The 25208-nt window shown below is 43.8% G+C and overlaps 1 protein-coding gene across 2 annotated transcripts in view; it reads right to left on the bottom strand.

Annotated features, from left to right (window-relative positions):
- The window catches only part of LOC139643537 (NACHT and WD repeat domain-containing protein 2), a 39395-nt gene extending 14699 nt beyond the window's left edge, over positions 1-24696 (bottom strand). Inside the window, exons 1-6 of one of the 2 annotated variants that reach the window (XM_071518704.1) lie at positions 24621-24696; positions 24304-24439; position 23470; positions 23185-23356; positions 15451-15539; positions 6170-6286 (exon numbers count right to left, since the gene is read on the bottom strand). In XM_071518704.1, coding sequence (XP_071374805.1) covers positions 6170-6286; positions 15451-15539; positions 23185-23356; position 23470; positions 24304-24439; positions 24621-24696 — 591 coding nt within the window. The remainder of the gene's footprint in view (positions 1-6169; positions 6287-15450; positions 15540-23184; positions 23357-23469; positions 23471-24303; positions 24440-24620) is intronic. The other variant, XM_071518705.1, reaches the window with a different exon arrangement.
- Positions 24697-25208: the final 512 nt, after the last annotated feature.

Genomic DNA, 25208 nt, shown 5'->3' with positions numbered 1-25208 from the left:
CACCGGACCACAACAAAGCAACACATGACTGTTTGGGGAAACATTATAACTTATGGGGATTGAACTTGTGATAGGACAAATTCTCTAACCACCCTGCTGTCCACCCACTTTAGATGGCTTTCTGTAACTGAGGGTGCTGCAGTGATGTGTCAGTCGAGGATAGAGGCATCGGAGAGAACGCTGAACTAAGCTGAGAGAGACATATAGCGAGACAGAGAGAGAGAGACAGGGAGAGAGAGAGACAGAGAGAGAGAGACAGGGAGAGAGAGAGAGAGAGAGAGAGAGAGAGAGAGAGAGAGAGAGTGGAAAGAACAGTCACTCTCCAAGTTGCTGACAAAGTCTCTGTCAGCTTGCCTTGCGGTGATATAGCAGGACGGATGGAGTGGGTGACTGGCTGAGTATGTGGGTGTGTGTTTGTGTGTGTGTGTGTGAGAGAAAGAGAGAGAGAGAGAGAGAGAGTGCGTGAGCGTGTGTGCCGATAGAGATCAGAGATAAAAGTGGCTAATATTTCTTATCAAAATGAACAGACGGAAAGGCAGACAAAATCGGGCATACAAACGCAAACACAGACACACACGCACAGACACACATAAACATAAACACACACAGTTACACCACTTCACCCTCCTGTGTAACCTACTGTCACTTGTGTCACCTACTCCATCTACCAAAGCAAAACTGTAAAAAAAATGTCCAAATATTTGCAGCGTGGTTTTACGCCGCTGTCTTAGCCAAAAAACAGGACTGAAACCAGTTAAAGTGGATTACACCATGACAGCTGACAAGCTAGAACCTGACTCTGGTGTGTGCGCGTCTGTGTGTATTTGTGTGTCTGTATGTGAGTCTGTGTGTGTATATGTATGTGTATGTGGGGACCAAGGGGTTGCAGTACTTCTTACTGCACTTAGCAGCCGCAGGTGCAAAGAAGCAGAAGGCTAAAGTGACAATAGCAAAGCTGATAGGGGCCAAAATGCAATTCCAGGTTTAGCCACACTCCTCTCCCTCCCTCCTCACTTTTTTCATCCTTGGAAGGGATTTTATACTCCGGCTAAGTGCACTTTATCTGATGAGCCGGGCCGCGCAGTCGGGAGAGGCGACTGAGATATTGTACACGGCTATGAATCAACAAATCAATCACTCTCTCAGTCAATCAATCAATAAAACACACAGTCAACTGTTAAGATATTTGCTGCATAAGCTTTGGCACTGCAAAGGGGGAAATGAGTCTAAAAAGGACCAGATGATCTGATCAAAGAAATAGTGACATGCACACTTGGTTTGAGTGCAGCATTCAAACCCAGACCAGCCTAAATGTAATGTTTGGATTAAAGCAAGCTTTGCATAAGCATACACATTGAGTGTCAACAGCAAATACTAGGAATTTTGATTAGTCACTCTTTGATTAGTCACTCTTTTTGCCATAGAAGATGCCATTGATGAAGAATGTCTTACGATTCTTTGTATGGGCGGGTTTCCTCCTTTCTTGGATTCTAAGAACGGATTTTTTGGTCTGAAATACCAACTTCCACTGAAGATGAGGCAAACCAGCCAGTCGGGCGATTACTTTAGCAGTTACATCATGCTGAATGAATGGGGGAGAAGCAGAAAGAAACCAGTGCTACAGTATCCCGAACTATCCTCTTACACCCAGTGAACCTGCTACATTTCCAGGCAAACAGAAAAAAAGCAGCAAAACTGGATGTGTGGCTACGTTCTGTGTACCGATATGCGTCCTTGAGGCATTCATCAAGCTTAGTGGTTTTACATGAGGGAATTCGAGACCGTTGGAGAGGAGAGGAGAGGAAAGGAGAAAAAAGAGAGGAAAAAAAAAAGAAAAACAGTCATGGCTCATTGTCATGCTTAATCTCCGGGTCAATGACACCATCACCATGCCAACCCCTGCTATCGCCATGGAAACCAACTTTATTGCACCGACAGGTTAGAGAAAAGCCCCCTTCACACAGGTGTGGTGTGTGTGTGTGTGTGTGTGTGGGTGTGTGTGTGTGTTTTAGCGTGTGTGTGTGTGTGTTTAACAACCCTGCACTGCCACCTGTCTTGTATTCAGCCGTGCCCTTTTAATGACACTTGCTGAGAGATTGCTTCCTACTCATGAAGAAAAATTGATATATCAAACGCAAATGAAAAGCTGGTTATATAACAGTTGACTGTCTCTGCTATAAACTGGCACAGCTCTAAATCAGCGATAAGGTCAAACATGCCCACTAAATTGAAAGAACAGTGGAAAAAAATCAGATGTGGAAACTGTCCTTTCATGCATAACTGCTGTGTTTTCATGTTCAAAGGCAATTTTCCATGCCATAAAGTTTTCTGAATATTAAGTGTTGATATCAGAACCCCTAATTCCCCATAGCCAGTTTAGGATGAATAGTAGGATGGAGTCTAGTGACAACCATGTGCATTTGTCAGATTAACTCCCCGTTTATATAAAAGTAAAAAACACAAAACATGAAAGAGCAATAGAACTGACTAGTTACCGTCTCTATGATGACTAGACTGCTGGAGAATGTTATTATTATGCTATTGGAGTCCTGGAAATGAGGGATTCCACGACATCGAGTGATTTGTGGTGAGGTGAGTGAGGAGAGATGTGTGTGTGTGTGTGTGTGTGTGTGCCAAATGGAGTAGTGAGAGGTTCCAGTTGTCACACACATTCTCAGTGGCAGCAGGAAACACACCTCTACGCCTCTCAATCCTGTTTCTCTCTCTCTGAAGAGCCACAGCATAGTGTTTCTAGGGAACCTCTGTTATCCCCACCTCCTCTCGAGCTCCCATCCCCCCCTTCATCTCTCCTTCCTCCTACCTTTATCTCTCCCTCTCCCTCTCTCTCTCTCCCCCATTCTCCGGGGCGTGAGATAATCAAAAACAGATCACTCCCATGTCACCCATGCTGAAAGATAATGCCTCCCCTCTCTCCTCGCAGAGGTTTTCACATAACTAATTCGTGCAGGTGTAATTTAGGCTTTTCAGAGATTTCCTCTGTCTTCATCCTCTTCATCCTCTATTCCTCCACCCCCAACCACTCTCCACCCCCCATCCTCTGAGCCCTGGGCTCTGCGACAGTTGTTGTGAGCTGCAGACCCCCAGAGCAGCTTCTCTTTGAAGTCGCCTCCTACTGCCATGTGGTTGTGTGTGTGTGTGTGTGTGTGTGTGTGTGGGCACCTTGGTGTCCCTGAGTGGGTGAATGGTGATGGTAATGGAAGGTGGGGAAAGTGGGGTTTGCATGTCAACGAGTGTGTGAGAGAAGGAGGAAGAGAGACACACAAACAGATATATATAGAATAGTAAATATATAGAAAGAGAGAGAAAAAGAGAGAGAGATCTAGTATGTTATTAAACAATGTATGGGTGTGCATCAAATGGCAGAGAAATATTAACACACCGGAGAGGCAGGGGAATGTGTCTGAACCAATACACATACACACACACACACACACGCAAACACACACATGCGCTACAACCTATGTGTTTGCCGTGTGCAAAAACAACAGCGCCCCTGAACGCCGCTGCCGGTTTCCCTGTCCTCATATATATCTAGGCCTACCGCCCTGTCAAAATAAACAACGGTACTCCGGAGATGGCCCAGACAACCCAGAACTGTCAGAAACGAGGATCCAAGTCCCTGATCAAAGGCCACCGCCGCCGCTCGAAGCTCCCCCGGTCCCGGGAAACGGCCTGTGGCGACGCGGGGCCGGGCTGCGGGGACAGCAGCAGCTGGCTTTGACGTGTCTGAGTGGGCCGAGACGGTTAATGCTGCGGAGCTGCTGGGGGTCCTCAGCACACAAATCTACATTCACCGCAGAGACCGGACCGCTAGAAGACGCCATTAAAGATTTAACCGGCCAGATGGGGAGGATGTGTGCTGTGGGGTGTGTGTGTGTGTGTGTGTGTGTGTGCGTTTGTCTCGGAGTGTGTGGGTGCGTGGAGGAGTCTAAAACGTCTATATCACCCAGAGTTAGAGAAAGCCCCTGCTGCTTCTCAATCCATGATGGAGAAAATGCCTCAGGTCAAGATGCTCTGTTTGTATGCACCTGTGTGGGTGTGTGGGTGTGTTTGTGTGTGTGAAAGTGTGTTTTGATGTAAAAAAAAAGTGAGAGAGACGGATCAGAGAGAGACGGAACAAAGAGCTGTGTGTGTGTGTGTGTGTGTGTGTGTGTGTACACCTGCGTTTCTGTGTGTCTAATTTCCCTCTGTGTGGTGTGTGGTCTTGGTTGGGGGTCAGTCGGGGTTAAGATGGTGAAATTGCAGCAGGGACGGAGGGCGGCGGGGCCGATGGGGAATGAATGAAATCAGTGCGGCATGTACAACACTCCGCCAAACCAGCAGCACAAAACCGGAGACTGTGTCACTTCTGTTAAACTCAGACCGGATCGGCTCAGTCCAGTTTAGCCTGATTCAGCTTATTTAGATTTACATTTTAAACATTACGTTAGCACTCCTGACCAGAGCAACTTAACAATGAGTGCCTCAGTAGAAAAATCTTAAACTCCTGGATTGTGAGCATTAACAGCAACCAATAGTAAGGAGTGCAAGGGTCAAAACCAAAGCCACCAGAAAATACATATTTAGCAAATACTCCTATATCCCTGCAATATTTATGCATACTAGAAAAGACACGCAGCGCTAGAAGAAAGGTAGAGGGAGGGGACACTGTCAAAAATACTTAACAAGTGATTTTATCTATTATTGGTTCTAATCGATTTTTTTTAAAACCACTGAAATAATCTGCCAATGGGGGTGAGATAATTTCCCTTGTTTATGAAGCAGTTTCACTTGTTTGAAGATTTTTTTTTAGAGTCAAATGACAATATCTTTTAAAATGGCAGCTCACTAGTAACAAGAAAATGTCATATGATTAAAAAAAAAATCTTAATGTGTTAATTTGCCTTGGAAACAAGTGGAATTATCTCAGTGAAATGCAGAGGTCTCAATAGATATATAGAAATAGAGATATTTTGTAGTGGAGTGTGTGTGTGTGTGTGTGTGTGTGTGTGTGTATGTGTGTGTGTGTGTGTGTGTGTCAATCAGTGTGCTTGTGAATGAAAGAAGCAGAGGGAAGCAGTGCATGCAGGGTGAAGGAAGATTGAGCGAGAGGAATAAAAAAAAAAAACTCGATCTAGGGAGGGAGATTATGCTCCCTGGAGGCCAGGGCTAGTTCCTACCCATAATGCATTACCTCTCCCTGTGATCTCTCACCTCAATTACAACCTCTAGAAACGGCTCTGTTCCATTTGAATAATTCACCATCAATTTCTCTTTCCCTCGTCTTTCTCTCTCCGCTCCTGTCTTCTTTCTTTCCTCTCCCTTCCTCTCCCTGACTTTCTTCTTCTGTGGCCTAAAATTATCTAAAACAGATCACTCACATGTCAGTGAACCAGTCAGTTAACTATAATTACACATAATGCCAACCTCTCTCCTTGCTTTTCACACACAACTCATTCATGCAAGTGTGATTTTAGCTTTTCATAGCTTTTCTGTGGTCTACAATATGCTTGCCCAAGCTCAGCTCACACACACACACACACACACACACACACTGACACTTCCAGTTAATGCTGAAGGCTTACAAAGAGGATTCTAAGTAGTGTGGTTGACCACTGTCAAACAGACAAGCACACACACATGCACGCTTGTACACACACATGCACACACACACACACACACAAGCAAGCATGCACACACAAGCACGCAATGACACAAGCTAAATCAAGCTAAAGCTAAATGCTTATGAAGGGTCTTCAAAGGTTATGGTTACTCTTGTTTCAGTTTTCATTCAGTTTTCGGCTGTGATCATGCCTGGATTAAATAAGATGTGGACAGGTGTGGAAGAAAAATCGAATTTCACTCTTAGGTAGTTTCACACTGTTATTAGATCTTCAAAACCACACATGGAAGTGCCTATAAAATTTCTACATAGCGTAGGCACAATCAAGTCTTACAGTAATTTCACATTGCAGCTGAATAGATAGAGAGGAAGAGTGGTAAAAACTAAAGTGGACGCTGATTTAACAGATTTCCACTCACTTATTCAGCCACTGTGGATGCAGGTATTTTTAGGCCAATTGTGGACACATAGCGCCGTGAAATACGATAATATCTAATCTTTACTATCAACCGTGTAACCGTAGCCTAAGCGGTGTGTAATACTCACAACAAAACACGGTCCAGCTGAGGTCTTCAGACATTCCTCCAGGAGCTTCATTCTGAGGCGCTGCAGCTCTGGACTGTCCCACTCCTCTGGGTCGATACCCCAGTACAGGTCCACAACCTGAACACACACACACACACACACACACCACACAGAGGAGAGATGAGTGAAGTGCTTTCTAATTATGTTTGGAAAAGCGCAACACAAATTAAACTAATAGAGCATGTATAACCAAAGTACCAAAGGTGAATTAAAGTAGAAAAAGTAGCTGTCTGCCAATTTTGTAATAGAACAGAATAGAATAGCATAGAATAGGTAGTAAAACCACCTTTCTCAACTCATAATGGAAAACTTCATGACTGCTTGTGTGTACTGTACACATTTCTCATCAGTGTGGACAAGCCGTCTGATCAGTTAATCAGGTAATCAGTTCACATGACACCAATCAGTTCCTTCAACCATGAAAATGACAAAACTTTCTCTTTAAAAACAGGGTCATTCAGTTGCTGTTTTGAAGTGTGAGTTTACAGTTGCAGAGGCAAACTTGCTATATTGTAAGCTCCTGCAAAACAGCCTCATTTTACCGTACTTTTCCTTGCATAACATAAGCATTGTCACCACTTCATTACAACCGAATAAACCATTTCAACTGGTGGTCAGTTTTCCTGCATGCACATTCATGAAATGCAGTGAAAGCTGAGAACCATTTAAAGGAGTGAGACCAAAGCCATTAACTTTTTAGGTTTCACAAACAGACCAGAGTATAATTAAACAAAAGTGGAAGGACTTCAATAATTTGAAAAACAGAGGAGGGTCAGTAGCCCTACATTAAATTATCTGAGCTGAACTGACGCCATTACCGTCTTCAACACTCACACACACCTATACACACACACACCTGCTCCATGTGACTGAAAATCACCACTGTTCAAGGCATTAGGGACCACTGGGAACAGGAGACAGAACACACATTCACACACACACACAGCAGCGGGGGGTTTCCCTCAACACATTTGTCAAAAGTGTTGGCGGTTCAGATAATTCCAGCTGTAAACACACCGCAGGGGGAATCTCCCACTGAAGGAGAGCAGGGAGAGGAAAGGCCTGGGTAAATGTGTGTGGCCACGCCACGCTGCTGCTCGCTCTGGCCCTTCTAAGAGGACAACTAGCCCTCCTGCCGGCTGCCCCTGCGGGCTTCAAATGTGGCTTGCAACTGTAACTATAGGACACATTATACCTTGTGGCCTTTTCTGCTTGGATGGTCAAGTTGCAGTCCTATATATCCATCCATGCAAAATGCACGATTTGCATGATTGCTGATTCTCTTCTGTTTGACTCAAGTCCCCCTGCTAGGTGCGGTTGATTCAATCCTGGTGGTTAGCTGGAATTGCTATGTATTCTGCTTGTCTGACTCCCTGCTGGCTGTGAGTGAGGAGTAAAAGGTACAACGGGGGGATGAGGTGGAGCCAAAGTGATTCAGCAGTGAGGGCCGCTGTCTTCCTTCATGCTCTGCTGCTCATCAGAAGAGCTAGCTCAAATGAGTTTAGCCTCGCACAATGACTGACACATCCGCAGAGCAGCAGAGAACAGACTGGCAGCTCCCAGCAGCCGGACAACAGTGAAACCAAGAGGGCGGGACTTCACTCTGACAGCCCGAGAGCTATTTGTCTGTCTCGTGATTGGTAGGAGCAACAGGAGAGCTGCAGCTAGACCATTGGCTTGATTGTTGTGGACCCGTGGGCAGCTGTATAGCTGTGGAAGGAGCAGTCAACTAGCTGCCTGTTTCTCCCATACCGCCTTATCACCAAAAGAGACCTAGATGACATAGGTGTGGATGTAGAAGAAAAAGTGTACAACTAGCAGATGTGGTATTAGTTTCAGATCCCTTTTTCCTTATCCTCCACCACCAAATGCTCTCACCCTGGAAAACCTCTCCCACACAGTCATGTGCACCTTAATTAGCGTCCCTCATGTCGGTTTATTGTGGCAAACTCATTGCTTGGCACATCAGTCACTGCGTATCAGTGTCACTAATCAACATCCAACGCTCATATGTGGGAGGCTCAAATCGGCCCTGTGTTGACAAGGACTAGAGGGAGGGGGGAATGAAGTGAGATGAGTGCCCCCCCTTTCCTAATAGGTTTCCACTGGGTTCCTGCGGGTGGGGGATTGGGAGGATGCATGGTAATTAAAAGCTAAAGACATTAGTCATATCTATTCACTGTATGTGTATGTGTGGGGGCATATTGATTTAATTTGCCCCCTTGCCAACCGTCCTTCCCTGGAGGGATGGAGGGATGAGGGATGGGGAGATGATAATGGAGAAAAGGAGGATAGAGACAGAAACAGTCAAGATACATAGGAGAAGGAAGACAGAATTGTTTACCCAAAATGGGCAAGGGCAGATAGACAGAGACAGACGAGGTAGGAAAGACAAGATGAGAGAGAAGCAGAGGAGATATTATTGCCAGGAGTTCAGAGGAAAAGTGTTTGGAGAAGGGATTAGTGAAGGAGGGTTTTTTTTTTAATGAAGGAGGCACAGCTAGACGGAGAGAGGACTCCTGTGGGACTGGATTTGGCTGGACTTGTTTCACAGAATCCTTGTTTCCTTTCACCCTCTTTCTCTCTCTCTTTTTCTTTTATACTCCCTTCTCATCCCTTCTTCTTCTTTGCTCTTCCTCTCTGTCTGACTGCTTTACCTCTCTCCTCTCTCCCACTCTTTCTCTCACTTTCTCTAAACTATGGAAGTGGGGGTGCTGTTGCTTACGTAAGAGCTGAAGCAGCTTCTACTAAGCAGCTTTCTAATGCCCTTGGAAGGCGTTTGCCCATGGCAGGTCAAGTGCAGGAGAAGCCTTTTTATTTATTGAATGTTAGACTATTAGAGTTTGGGATTATGCCCAAGATGCCCAGGAAGAAAGGGCATGAAATCAGGCGGGAAAAAGGCAGAAAAAACCCACCAACAGAATGACTCTCAGGCAAAACAACAGTAAAAATAGATATGGCACCAACAGAAATATATCTTAAGCTTTCTACTGCTGGGCAATTTTATTAAGAGCATGTAGTGAATCACTCAGAATGTTTGATGAATAAAGCCTTCATACCGCTCAAGGAAAATACAGCTCCAAATCCTTGGCCAAATATGAATTTTTGCTGTGATATGAAATATATACACAAAAATCAAGTTGACAAAACTCTGCAGTGCAGACAGGTCACATGGAGGGAGGTAAGTGGGGATTTACACTTCAATATTATATCTCTATTTTTTATTTCCCTTATTATTGGCCAAAGGCAAGTATTACCTGCTACGACCATTACAGGTCAAGTTTCTAGCGCATGAAAATGTAATAGCTAAACCTGATTCAGGTTGTCAATTATGAATGCTGGGCTGAGATTGCACATGTACAGCTTTGAGAAAATCTGCCAAGCGCTGACACTTTGGGGGCAATTATGGCAGAGACTTTTAGACACTGCAGCTCACCCATGGCAAGGTAAGGTTAAGAGCCAGTAAAAGACACAAGGTAATGAGAAGACAAGGCTACTGGCTACCATAATGAGACAGTCGCTGAGGGGGGAGCAGGCTCTTAGTTAAAAGGCTCAGGGAGATACTGTATATTTTCATTACTACGGAAGGTTCTTGATAGCAAATCTACAAGGAGACTCAGAAAACAAATCCTAACCTCAACCATGAGAATGTAGGTGAAAAATTGTTTACACCATGGCAGATTCATTTCATTCATTTCTGTTGCCATGGTTAATCTTGTTAATTCTTTTTTTATTCAATTGTCCAGTCAAGCCACTTGTCAATCTCGATCAAATTGTTTCTTATGATTCATGCTAATGCTTTCCCATTGGAGCCAATATACAGGTGGAGTCAAAGTGCCAAGACAGATTCAAACTTCTAAAGCCCTATCTATGTGGAAATTGCTACAATCACCAATAATGATATTTTTGGACTCAACTAAGAGAAAATGAGCAGAATTAAAACTTTAGTTAGTGTTTTGGTTTAATTTGGCTGTCAGTATCAGTGATAAGGAAGTAGTGAAACAACTGTCAAAGTCTATTCGGTAACAGACTTTCAGCTTTTTTTTTAACAAGCATGAAAAAACCTGACAACCTACTTTACAAGTGAATTCTCTCTCTTCTCCAACCAAGGAACATTGGCTGAAACATTGTCAGTGCAGAAAAGCTGGTTGTAGCTTAAGTTTTGGACAACATCACCCTTCAGCGACGTACAGGTGTTATGTATGTTACACCTATTGCTACATTGGTGCTGCAGCTACCAATCAGCTAGCTCACCACACACAGCAGTGCAGCGATGTGGTTCCTAGCAGTCTGAACGCAGAGTAAAAGCTGGCTGAGGTGAGCCAAGCTCATTCAAGGGCTAGAAGTAAAGGTGAAAACTTTGTGTAACTAGAAGGCACTTAGAGAGCGAAAACCTCTGCCAACGCTGAACAATTCTCCAACTGTTAACACCGAAAGAGATCATTCCTATTCCTTATTGATTTTAAGAGAAATAGATTTCTTGACCCTGCAAACATCCCCTCAGGATCTGGAATAAAGTCTTTATCTGTTTGTTTCCTAGTTATGGCAATAAAAAACGATAATCGTCTAATGGCAGAAATCCCAATCTGGATCACCACCAGAATCTAATCAATTGTTCTTTGGCCCAAGGCCTATCTGTCCACCAGATTTCATGGAAATCCGTTCATAGGTTTTTGAGATATCCTGCTGACAGACAGACAAACTAACAAGAGCCTTCCTCTTCAGCATCAAGGAAAGGAATAGTTCTCCCATATAGGTGCACCTATAACTGAAGAAGCCTAAGATTTATTTTCATGTTTGATTTTGATTATCTTTGCTGAGTGTCTGCAGCATTCTTGTTGAGGCAGTTGGCATGTTGACATGTTTCTGTGCTCCATTCTGTAGAGACAGGCAAGTGAATGGAGATGCTGGCCTGTTGCCAAGGAAAGACAGAAACAGACAGAGAGAGAAAAAGAATGAGAGAAAACAACAAGAGAGAATGGCAGGTAAACAGATGGAAGGAGGAGAGAGAAATGAATAAATAAGGTTCAACGCCAACCTTCATGCTTTAAATTGTTTCTTCTAACAGTTTTTTCCACATCAGATACATCACTGTACGGAGGAGGCATGGCAAAAGTTGTAGTCAAACCTCAAATCGTTCTATGCTAATGTGGAGAAAGAGGTGAAACAACATCTTCTCATCTCCTCTTTGACCCCTTTTTAGCGCTCTCTTCTAGACCGTTTGATCTCTGCGTTGTTTGTGAAGCTATTTAAAGACGCTATTTAAACAGAATTGACTGAACAAAAAAGCTATGAAGATCAAATGCATAGTGGCAGTAGGGGAAAAACTGATTTTTGACATGTGCCGGATACAATACATAAAATCAAAAATGCAAAAAACAAACACAAAAAAGCAGTGAGAGGCCCAGCAGGAAAAAATAAATTACTATGAACTCTTAGCAATGAAACATTTTGAAGTGTTCTCCTTGTGTGGGTGATGTATTCCAAGTGTGCTGGCTTTTTTGACGAAGCCACAGTGACAGGCTTATTTTCCCTTCTTTAAAAGTGCCCACATAATAGACTGCATGAATAGGTTTCTTTTTTTTCTTTTCTTTTTTTTTTTTTTGTGAAATGTCGTCTCACCCCTCATCTCGTCTCTAGTCTTGCCGCCTGTGTTGTGAGTTGTGGGAGACGTTTGAGTGACAGCCGTTGAACAGAATCTCACAGCTGTGGCCAGGAAACTCTTGTTGTAATTGCACTGTCTGAGAGTTTGTGTGTGTGTGTGTGTCTGCGCATGTGTGTGTGTTATGCCTGCTTAGATGGCCAGTGAGTCTGGCAACCATAGAAAGGTCCTATCACATTATCAAAACAATTGTTTCCAGTAGATCCAATGTAACTCTTGCATGTGTGAGCAAGTAAGCATCGTGTAACAGAATCTTGCAAAATCATTTTTCTCACACACTGCAGAAAGTCTCCACCTTAACAAGTCATTTAGTCAATTATTGTGTCCTAAAATTTTAATTTTCTTAAAATAAGTGAAAAAATCTGCCAATGGGGTCTGATAATTTCACTTTTTTTCAATGCAAATCAACTTGTTTCAAGATTTTGTAGAAGCAAGTGTCATTTTCTTGATATTAGTGCACTAATCCTGCCAACCTGTTGAAATGCGTGTCAACATATTGACACGCATTTCTAGAAAATTCCTGAAACAAGTGAAACTGCATTAGAAACAATTGGAGTTATCTCACCCCATTGGCAGATTTTTCTCTTGGTTTAACAAAAATAACATATGAAGGCTGAATATGAGCCGTTTTTTGCAGGGCAGGAGCCAAATTTGCATAACTTAGAAAATGTATAGGTTTAAGAGATGCTAAATGGGTTAAGATATTGGGAATTGGGATTTCGGAGTGGTATTGGATGAGGGATTGACATTCCAGCATGTGCACCACAATACAAATTGGACTGAGCAGTGGATCTATATATTTGAGTGGCCAATGACCCAACCACAAGCATGAAATCCACTGATCAATGCCTAACCGATAGCACCAAATGGTCCGTGACGATATATTTTGCTTCCACTGAAGCTCTATCAGAGCAGACCGACGCTCACGCAGACCGACAGTAATCTAGTGCGGTTAAAGACGGTCTAAAACCTTGTCTAAACCCTGTCCTCTGTGCTCCTCTGGCATTAGCACTCTCTCCTCCCCCATTCCCATCCACTCAGGGCTAAGTCTTAATGTGTTTGTGTTTTGTATATATTTGTGAAAATGTGAGCATACAAATGAGTGATGAAGAGAGAGAGGAAAGAGAGAGAGAGGGAGAGAGACAGAGAGAGAGAGAAGCGGAGAGAGGGATCACCAAGCCTGATCCCCTGGCTGCTGCTGTGCATTGACTGAATGAGGACGCGGCCCTCGGCCCCTGGGCTGGAAGATTTCCGCGGCCTCTTCCTCCCTCTATCCCTCTCTCTATCTCCTGCGATCCCTCTCCATCCTCTTAAGGGAACATTCTGGATGGAAATCGAGTCAAGTGATGAGGGACTGGGGAGAATTGGGTTTCAGCGGCTTGGCATATGTGTGTCAGTGTGCGCCAGTGTCTGAGAGACAGAGCGCGCGTGTGTGTGTGCATGTGGGGCGCAAATAGGAAATTAAAACAAAAAATAAACATGAGTCAATACAGAATCTGCTATGGACCACTTGCCCTATAAGATCGCATAGCATTTCATGCACAAAACGATTCACAACCAAAGCGTTAACTCACACACACACATTATCAGGCTCCAGTAAGCTTCGGTTTTAGCTAAGGTGCCAATTTTCACATGGGGTGGGGGAGGGGGTGGAGCAGGGGGGAGGGGGGGCTGGGGCAGGGGGGCAGAGGCAGGGGCAGGGGAGGAGGGAGAGCAGAGTAAGTGAGTCATAGTATTAACTCTCAGGCCTTGTGCATAATCATTTCAGCACACGCAGCATCACAGCAAGCTGAATCACCAGACAGACACGTGGCCACAGATACCGAAGCCAAACCTTTTCCGCCTGCCTTTTCTTGCTCTCCCTCACACTTCTCCATCACACATGGGCATTATAGAGATGCAGAGAATATTTGGTGCATCTGTTGTCCGGTCACTGTGGCTTGGACCTTCACACTTCTTATGAGTGGTTCAGTGTAATACTGGCGATCTAGGAATGTAAGTTTATGGTGCTGTTACATCCATTATAAATCATAAAATGTAAATGCGATGTAAATGTAAAGAGGGCCAGATATCCAACTGGCTCCAGGTGCTAGGTGTACATGAGAGGTAGGGATCGGACGAAATATCAAAATTCAATATCTCAATACAAATGGCAATATCGCAATACAAAAATGTGACAATATGTATCGTGGGGCAGAAAAATGAATTTGCGATATAAGCTGCATTTTATTCAGCTGTAGTAATCACAAATGAGACGGCTTGACCATCACAATTTCACAAGCTCTCCATCGAAATTAAATTATTTACAATTTGTAATGACATTTTAAAATTGTCATTTATATTCTAGCAAGAAGCTGGAAAGATTTGTGGCTCATAAATAAACATAATTCTTCACAGTCAGACTTTGTTGTCATGTAACTTTTATTTATTGCATCGTTTCGTGGTTGTATTGAATCGTGAACCCCATATAGCATATTGATTCGTATCATGAGATAAGCAGATGGTCCCATCCTAATGAGAGGCGACTCTTCTTGTTCAACATCATAATAGTTGAGTTTGGTCTGCAGACATTCTTATAAATGTTCATAAGCAGCTTGGGCAAAAGGCACGAATTGAGAGATCAATGGTATCAGGCAGATAAGTAAATCTTTGGTGACTTTACATAGTGTGAACTGGGCATGTGCGAACACTTTGGAACTACAGAACGGACGGCAAATGTTCCATCCTAATGATTGCCCAGTCTCTTTATGAAACTTAAACTTTCTTCTTTATGACTTAAGCAAGTTTGGTCCACCACCCCGTCTGGAATGTGATAGCACCAGACCTTATATTCATGTTTCTTGGCATATTTGATGTAGATTTACAAATGAAGATGAGGTGAGTCACTGGATAATCCTCGTTTCACAGAAGTCAGTCATTCTAATGACTTTTGTATTAAGTGTTGATATAATACATTTGGTATGTTTGTGCTCGGAGCTGTTCGTGATCCGAACATTCTCAGCATTAAATTGAGCATCCGCTGCCAATACCCCCACTGACTATAGCTTAGGGAACAATTCAAGGGTCACAAGTCCCTCATCAAAAACAAAGCTCTTCAAATCCTTCTAAGAACAATCTATGGTGGAAATCTCCCCCTGACTCCGGGGCTCTCCTGGATTTGTTAAACAAACAAACCTCTGATAGCAATCTTTCCGTTTACACTGATGCTGATTTGCAATGCAAATGATCCTCGATCAGTGGACACCGCAGGGAGACGGGGGTAATTCTCTGACAACAACAAAGGGAAAGCCCTAGCATCATGCTGTCTTATCCAGAGCTAGATATGTGCCAGCACTCACCGATGGAAGCCTTATCTCTACTGGCCTTCTGTCCGCTTAAAGGGATAGGGGCCTCTGCATGCAGCTCACTCTGGGGGCCCTTCAAGGCATTCACTGCTGTGTAAGCCATGATGTAGATTTGGAGGCACTTGACAGTCAATACTGGCAAAACTACTGCTCTGGAAGTTACAGGTCTCTTGGGTTGGAGGAAGGTAAGACAGAAAGAAAAAATCTGGGGGAAAAAATGGAATGAAGCAAGTTACCTGGAACTCAATCCCATAGTTCTCCCTGCAGAAGTCTCGTAGTTTGGGGTAGACGTGCTCCTTCAGCGCGTTCCTCTCTGCCTCCGTGTCTGGAAACAAAACAAAAATAGAGAGCATGACGATGACTTCGAAACCTCTTTAAGACTTTTAGCCTGCTTTTCTAAACAGAATTAAACCACACTCAATTGATTTCCTCTGCACACTCCCACAAAGACAAATAAAGCTTGCTTCCTCATTTCAAGAATCCAACATTTTGAGCCTTTTTGATGCCACCTGTGCCAATAACAAAATTCGTACAGTATCAATATAGCCTATTTTTCAATATGCAGCCTTGTTTAACACCCATAAAAATATGCTTATCTGCAAGAGCCTGACACATGGGCTACTTTTGAAGAAATGTAGGATTATGCAGTGTTACACAGGCAATGATCATATTGGACAGTCAGAGTGTTACAGAGTGAATGCCCATGGCTCGTTGTTGTGTCCCACTTTCTTCCCTCCTCTCCTCTCCTCTCCTCTCCTCTCCTCTCCTCTCCTCTCCTCTCCTCTCCTCCTCTCTTTTTCACTGTCTTCCAAATGGTTATGGTAATTTATTTGGACAGGCCCAGTCTCTTTCTCTCTCTTTCTCTCTCTCTCTCTCTTTCTGAAGGGTGTGGATGGACAGTTAAAAACAGAACATGCCCAACAGAGGCCGATGTGACGAAGAAGCCGACTTGCACATGTACGTACACACACACACACACACTCACACACACATGGTGGTCAGCACATAAACAGCCCCTCAGCCGTTAACCATGTCATACGCAGCATGAGTAAAAGCGCCCACAAATTTGGTCTGACGTATCTTTCTCTCATCTATCTTTAGTAAGGCTCTGGGCCGTGACCATACATGTATCCGCCCACAGCTACCCAAGCAAAATGTCAAATCAAAAGCGAACGGCTATGATAGTATGCAAATGAAACAAATGGCAGTTGCTGCATCAGTGGCACTCTCATCTCATCCCATCAGAGATACATTACAGCAAGACAATTACAATTAATGTACAGGATTTCTGATGGTGACACTGGTGACACCACAGACCATTTACCCAAAATGGCAGCTTGCATGTTGGCATTTAGATGACACAGGGCAAGCCTGGTTTTCTGTTTGGGAAACGTTGAAAGGTAGCTAACAAATCCAATCCAAATCTCTTTCTCGCTGTACTGCGTCTCGATGTGACCTGACAGACAGAACTGTGTTGTTGTTTGTATTGTGCTGATAACGGCAAAGTCGCCACTCATTTTTTTTTTATGGGATGATGATGAGGTATGGCAGCTTGACGTCTAGTATGTGTGTGTGTGTGTGTGTGTGTGTGCGTGTGTAATCTGTGTCTGTTTGTGTACACGCCCACATGCACAGGAACAAAGGCTGGTTGTTACTTTCTTTCTCGCTTTTTCTCTGTCCCTCCCCTTTTCCTAACTGTTTATTTTCAGTATTACCGACCGATCAATCTTTTCTTTCACACACGTCTTGTCTGCGCTCTCTCTTTCTCCCCCTCAACCCCGTCCTTTTCCTTCTCTCTCTCTCTCCCTCATTCTTTGGGAAAAACATGGGCAGTCAATTGAACGCAGAAAGACAGGCTCTCTGTTCCTGGATCTTTTCCTTCTCGGCCTATCTGATTCTATGCTAATGAAATGTCCATGTTGCAAATTTACATGAAGCACACCACAGCTGAAACAAGCCAAAAGCCAAACCAAAAGCAAACCATTATAATACGGATGGGAGACAAGCAAAAGTAGTTCTACTGACACTATTTAACCCGGTCCATTTGCTTTCATACCACTAGATATTGGTCATTCTGCAACTACCCTCTCTGATTTCTGAGTCTCATCAACAAGGCTCCGACAAAGTAATCATCCTGTCCTCATCACGCTTCGCCAACTGACACTCCAGAGGCACTTGGTATGCACAACCGCTTAGAGATCTCTGATTGGGAGAGAGAGAGAGAAAGAGAAAGAGAGAGAGAGAGAGAGAGAGAGAGAGAGAGAGAGAGGCAGAGAGAGAAAGAGAGTGATACTGAGAAGAGAGAGATAGCGAGGTAAAGAGAGAGAGTGAGAGAGAGAATGAGATCAACAAGTAGAACAACGCTGTGACACAGTGGTCATCCATGTTGACATGGACGCCACGATGTGTGTGTGTGTTTGTGTGTGTGTGTGTGTGTGTGGGTGTGTGTGTGTGTGTGTCTAAAGGTCCTTAAGCAAGGGATTAGTGTCACATGTGGAGAAGACTCAACAGAATGCTATATAGGACACTCTGGATGTCACACAATACCAAACAGACAGATGGGCATCTTGGTGAATTAGTGAGCAAAGGTGCATTCCATGTGCCAGTCATGTTGTTGGTTTGAATCAATCTGCCTATCTCCATTATATGTGACGCAATAAAGTGTAAGTGCCTTAAAAATAATCTTAGAAGTCTGTAATAGATCAAATTTCATAAAAATTTTAGCTAAACAGACACAAACTATATTCTTTGGCTGTCATTTTCGAGACACAAAGCACTGTTCGAAAAGTTTACAACTATTGTTAAGTTCACGTCATTCAATGTGTCACCCACACTCTTGTGCAGACGGCAAGATTTGAATCTGCACCGCAATGCTGCATAGCACAAGTAAGTAGTTTCATACAGTCAGTGAGCAAATCGATACCGAAAGGCCTGTAACATGCTATAGGCAAATTGTGGCCATATAATTCATCCATCCATATAAAGGCCAGATGTTCCTGCAGCTCCTGGGTGCAGTGAGACATACAGGCCATCGGAGTACCATTGAATCGTAATGAAGGAAAAGAAAAAGTGCAGATGCAGCTGGAGCTTGTAGTGCCACCACCAACAGATTGCACACTCAATGTGACACACCAAGAGAAAACTACAGTGTACAGTGACAGATGGTGATAGTGGTGCTGGATGTAATTGTAAAAGGGAAGTCTTCTGTTTCTCTGGCCATAACCTAATTCATGTTTGATGAAATAAGCATAACAGTGGTTACACACGCAAACACTGCTAGTCTCTCGATCAATACAACACAGTTTTTATGACAAAGTCTGAGACATAAAGAGATACTGAAAGACGTTCAGTGGGTAATGTCTCTGTTAGCGGCTGCCATTTACTATTGGCTGATATTGGGCTTTCACAGATATTGGAACTCATTTCAGCAGTAATAAACCAGTACAAATTCACATTCACACAAAGCAAAAGAAAAGTATTTCTATTGGGGTCTGCAGAGGACGATGATGATCATTTGGGGCAGTGAAGTGAATTTCCCTACAGAGATCAATAAAGTATCACATTATTAAAGAGAACATTTTAGTGACCACAACTGTAGTCCTCTGTCTCAATTAGGGACACGTTCCCAGGAGGAATCTATCTTTCAAGCAGATATTAAATGAAATCTTTATTGGTTGATATAGCAGACATTGTTCATTTTCACCGTCAATTATCAGCATCGGACCTCAAAGCCTTTCATCAGCAGGGCCTTTGCTGTGCACATAAAACAAAATGCCTTTGATTTATACACCATTTGCACCAAACAATACTACATTTTGGGGGGTAAATTATGTTGGTTACTAGTGGATAATCGCTATGTAATTGCACCCAGGTGTATCCACAGGGCAGGTTACTATCATATCCATCATTCCCCTCTGAAGTACATTTACAGTGCGCTCCATCAAATCGCTTGAACACCCAGTGAGTGAGGGGAGTGTGCAAGGGCAACTGCTGAATTTGTCAGAGCGACGTCCTATGGGTGTAGAATTGCTCTATAGCACTCTGGAGAACTCGGAGAGAGGTCACTAGAAGCTGCTGCCAAACTAGTCAGAGCGAGCCTCCTCTCTCTCTCTCTCTCTCTCTCTCTCTCTCTCTCTCTCTCTCTCTCTCTCTCTCTCTCTCCCTCCGGGGGGGGAGGGGAGGTAAGAGGACGGCAGACGGGGAGAGAAATAAGCTCTCTAGCACGCATCATAAACTTCACACGCCGCAGAGCGGGGCCGGGCTCGGCCAAAACCCAACCCTCACTGGCCCCCGAGAACCAATTTATTAAACAAGAGCCACCGTTGACACGGTCACCCCACCCTCCATTCCTCTCTCTTCTCCCTGCCACCCCCCCACCCCTCTCTCTCTCTCCCTTATTCTCTCTCACCAGATTCAATTCAGAAACTGGCTGGCCAGCGTAAAATTCTCTTTGGGCTTTATTAATTTAACATTTAAGCGTCCGACATGATTGACGACGAACCCCGAATTTATACGTGGGAAAGATAGAGAGCGATTACGGAGGGAGCGAGGGAGAGATTTTCAAAGGAAAGAGACAATCGAGTCTGGGAAAGCCGGGATAAAGATTTGGATGGGGTCTGAGAACTAAAAACCTACAACACGTACTGAAAAATGATAAATAGCACAAACAGCAGCGGTGGGGATAATTGTGGGGTGAAATGTAATGTAATCAGTGGTCTCAGTGGTGACATGCTATAGTCTGGATGATGATGTGCGTTGGAGGGGTTGATGATTTTATGCATCACATCCCAAGGGCCTCATGCTCTTATCAACTTTAAAGAGCTTAAGTGATAGCTTGCATACAAATAGCTGTCTATAGCACATCGCCGATGCCAGAGCCTGAGGTGAACAACGCTACAGCAAGGTAATGGAGTCGTCTTGATACGGTTATATGGATCTACATAAACACACACACACACACACAAACACACATATTGACAGATTAGACAGGCTGCGTAATACACAGACAGGTACACACAAACACACACACACAGATAAATTGCATTTGGCTCTTCTCTGGTTCGTTGCTGCCGTCTGGCAATTGACAGGAGCAGATAGCAGGGTTTTTAATTGATCGGCTGTGGCCACACACACACCTACACACACACACACACACACACACACACACACACACACACACACACAGTCACCCACCTGAGCCAAGAATTCAAGTGATTCATTAACATCATGGAAAGAGGATGTAAATCCCCTCTAATTAGTTGTTTGGATTACATCTTGGCAACACCGTGGAATACCTTAATAACCTTAATATACTCTATATCACTGCACCATGGAGTGAACTTTCTACTCTAACACCTGCATGTTGTGCCGACATCTCAAACCACTCTGCTGCATCGAGTTCTGAGAAAGGAAATTTACTTTGAATTATCATTGAAATTGAGTGGTATGTCCCTTTACGGACCACACAAACAAAAACAGCAGAGGTCTGTGGAGCTGAATACAGCAGTGGGAGTGCATTGCAGTCATCTGTGGCTTTTGATTAAGGGCATTAGAGTCAGTATATTCGGCGCAGCCAACACTATAACCAGAGAGCACATAAAACTGTAGGAACTGTAGATCAAAGCAGCGAGGGCCTCCAGTCGGCCAGACACAATAAAAAAATACAGTTATATTGTTATGATCATGTGCTTATCGCTGTGGATAGCACTGAAGAGATCACTCTACTTTGTAGTATCCAGTGTCAGAAATAGTTAAATGAGACGATCTTCAGCAACTCCTTCATATTCATACTATTACATTCATATCGTACACATTCAGATTTGGGAGCTCAGCTGGAGAAATTGGAGTTTAAGTGCCTTGCTCAACGGCACCTCGGCCGTAGATGTTGAAGAAGAGGAAAGTGTTACCTGTTCACTTTCCATGCCCTGATTTTCAGATTCAAGCCAACCACTTTCCAGTCACAAACCCACTTCTTTAACCTCCACCCAGAGAGTATACAACATAATGATGCCTATGGTTTCTTTTAAACCAAGGAGAAAATACCAAAGCGGGTGATGCTGAAGCAAAGGATGTTATCTTTATTGGACATTTGACCAACCACCCGTCTCAAGGTGTGTGTCATCAATTTGGTTGCCTGTCTGATTTGACCATATTATGCTGCAAGTTGGATGCTATCAGTAAGGTGCATGGATAGCCCCCTCTAGTGAACATGGAGAAACAAGCACTGCAGCAGGACTGAGGGCAGACCTGAGTCACATCTGTGAATAATTCTTAGTATTTATTTTAACCTACTTGGAATCGCAGAAGGGTGGGGTTACACTGAAAGTTAAGAAAACTAAGACAATCACAGGAAAGCATCTGAAAGTTTCTGTTACTGACAATTTACCGTACAATATCGTACTGATGCAGTCAACCTATCTGATATTCCAAGAGTAAAACAAACGCTAAGAATTATTTGCAAATGCTATTTGATCCATGTCTGATTTTAAGGGCAACAGTAGCGTTACTGTGCTACTGCTTTAAACAAGTGAGAGTGCAACTCTGCGGTTGGTACAGTAATGTTCAGCTCTTTCTCTCTCGGGCTTCATTACCAGGATGTGGCATCGGATACTAGTACCTCGCTCCACTGGAAACAGCCGTCATAATTAGCTCTTTTCACAGCTCAGACCGAGCTGTGTGTCTTTCCATTTGCACCGGCGGTGTTAAAAGATCTATTTGGAATAACCCCCCTCTTCGTTTTTCCATCCATGGGTAGATCGGAGCATTAAAGGCATGCTGTGACGGGACGGTCTGAATGACTGAGTCAGCTACAGGTGGCTAAACAATATCAGACTTTATCTACTCTCTCCATCTACTTTGGGCCATAACAGTGTGAAAATCATAGATAAATCTGAGGTCAGGTTCATTTTTTGTCCATAGCAATTTTCTCAGCGAGGGCAAACAAATGACAGTGATGTATCGGCAAGAGCAACCTCCCTTTTTAATCCTTGCATGCCCTCCTTCTCTCTCTCTCTCCCTCTCATACCCTACTCTACTTCCCTTGCCTTGTTTACTCCAGTTTTAGTGAGCCTATTTTTACCCCCTTGCCCAGAGGGTATATTCAAATACGGAGCTGCAACTGGGTGTCTCCCTCACGACCCAACTGTCTTGCACTCGGCTCACACTATGCACTCTGCGCGTCGAAAGCAATATGTTGTTTCATTGGGTTATTTTGAATAAATACTACACAAATTTGTTTTGTCAAGTTGTCATATGGCCCAAACATAATTTAAATATTTTCCAGAGGTTCCAGTAGGTTAAACAGATCTCTAAATGCCACAGCTCAATAGCCAGCCAATATACTATGCCCTATTCTAACAGGCCTGACTTTTCCTCCAAAATAGGCCTAATTAATTCACAAATAATACTGAACACGTAGCCTACACTGCAAAAAATGGCACGTTTGGCAAGGGATTTTATTTTGTATCAAGACTCATCAACCTTACTTCAGGAGGTTTGAGTCAAATTATGTTACTGCATTGTCAGAACCCCGCATTGTCAGCCTAATTTTCTACAAATTTCACATGATTAATGTCAACATCTTCTTCAGCTACTTCTCTCAAGAAATAATAATGGAACATGGATTTAAATATTTAAACACGAAACTTGCTTTAATTACATTTCTCTCATGCAAATATATTGAAAAAAGTTACATTATTGTGAAAAAAGTTAGGCCTATATTTAATAAAATTTGCAAAACTAACTGCCAGGGCATTAAGACGATTTGACTAAAACTATCCTGAAGTCTGGACACAAAATGTAATCCCTTTCCAAGCTTGTCATAACCAGTCTTAAAAAAAAATGCGGTGTCATAACAAATAAGGTTATGTTTTGTGTCATTTGAGGGTCCGTCCAGCCTTGGGAATTGCGTGTGTGTGGGAAGGAGGAGGCGTGGGGGAGCGGGGGCGGCGGGGTATCACAGTGACTCTTACCATCGGGGTTGGCACAGATGAAGACCCGGACGCTGCGGCCGGTGGGGACGTGGTGCGGCGGCAGGGCGAGGATGTTGCCGCTGATGGCCGCCCTGCGCAGCGCCGACTCCCGCGGGCAGGGCTGCCTGCTCCCCACTCCCGACGGCCACATGGGGGGCGACTTCCAGCGTGGCTGCACACATACACACACACACACATAGAGAGAGAGCAACAGAGATGGGGTATGTTAGCGTGGCCAGGGGCGCACACACAGGCGCATGAACAGACGTGCATGTTTGCGCGCACACTCCCCTCTTCCATCTAACATACACACACACACATGACACACACACACACACACACACGACACACACACGGGCATCAGTTCACTAAACCGGGCATCAGTTCCCTAAACTGGCAAAGGTATGGACTTGAATATTATTATTACTATTATACAAATATTATTTCCTACCGAAACTTAAAAACACGTTTATATCGACTAATGTCCGGGGACAAGTGGAGCAATTGCTGATGACTTACAAGATAAGATTTGGTCAGTGTGATGAATCATAAGATGTACTGTGGAGCACCGAACTATCTCGCACAGACTCACACATGCAGCTTTGAGAGAGCATGCTCCACTGATAACGTGTTTAAGTTAGGGCTTCCAAATAAATTTCTGGATTTTTTTGCTTGTTCTTTGCCCTCAATTAAAATGAAAAAACAAACAAACTATAAGATCAGATTCAGACTCACTTGCAGTAGCCTATAGGCTACGAAATGGCAAGTAACCATACCTTGCCATACCTAATTAATGCCCATGCACTGGCTACACACACAAACACAAACACACACACATACACATAACAATCAAGTTAGGATGGATCTGCCGAGGAAAATACACCCACAAACACAGTAATGAGAATCAAACTGTTTGTCATTGCATTCATGTCGTAGGGATATAATAATAGGATATTACGCACAGACTACTACCGTCATGATGCATGCGTAATTTGAATACATGTCCTTGGACGCATTCATGAATTTTCATGCCACCGTGAAACAAACCAACAGACAAACAAAACGAGACGATACAAAACTCAAACAGACGGGCAAGGCAAGCATCAGTCATAGTCCCACCCCAGAGAAGATGCTTGCAGGGGGGAGAGTAAAGGCGAATAACCGTAACGACGGTTATTCCGCCAGGAGAAGATGTCAAGTCGCTGGTTTTCCGGAGTTGGTCTATCCTGAAATCTTTGTTTCAAACACGGAAAACCTCGAAAAAGACGACAAAGCGAGGGAAAAGTTTGCGTAGTCCGCTACTGAACTCTAAATAAATCCTTTGTAAACAGAGACAACTAAATCACTGAGGCACCGCATCCAAAGAAAGGACTTGACTACTGTGGAGGAGTGATGCTGAGGACAGGCAAAACAACAGGACACTTCTTGTTGCTCACATTCATTCGCTTCATTTCGCGGCTTCCGAAAATATCCAAGCGTCGAGGACGAAAAAGGGAAGATAAAAACGCCCATCAGAGTTGCTGTGGCCAGGAGACGGCCCCTGGAGACGGGAAAACGGACGCCGTTTGACGGAGAGCTCTCCCTGGCATCCTGCTGTCTCTGCGAGCCGACCGAGCTCTGAGCTGGAAACAGTGTAAAGCCACAAACAATTAAAGTAGGACTCCCGGTCGGAATTTTCAAAATAAAACACTGCACTGGCGCTCTCGCGTTGCAACGTTATTTGAGTAATACGACCAAAGTGAAAATAAAGGTTTTTCAAGAGTAACCTGTAATAAAAATGAAAAGAAAATGCCGCTTTTGTTCATTTTCACAGCATAACAAAACAGCCCAGTACTCACCTATGCTTTCCCTAAACGTGACAAATTTTGCGCTTTTACTTTGAAGGCAAATAAATCTAACTTCCAGGCGTATTCCGACTCTTTCTGGCTGTCTTGACGCAGGTGGCTGGGGAGCTCAGGATCTCTCTCTCTCTCTTTATGTCTGTCTACCTCTCTCTCTCTCTCTCTCTCTCTCTCTCTCCTCTC

Source organism: Centroberyx affinis, unplaced genomic scaffold (genome assembly GCF_046629955.1).
Source record: "Centroberyx affinis isolate AG114_WGS23_722 - 3 ecotype Tasmania unplaced genomic scaffold, CSIRO-AGI_Caff_v1 ptg000622l_1, whole genome shotgun sequence".
NCBI classification, from domain to species: Eukaryota; Metazoa; Chordata; class Actinopteri; order Beryciformes; family Berycidae; genus Centroberyx; species Centroberyx affinis.
This window is presented reverse-complemented; position numbering and strand designations above follow the sequence as displayed.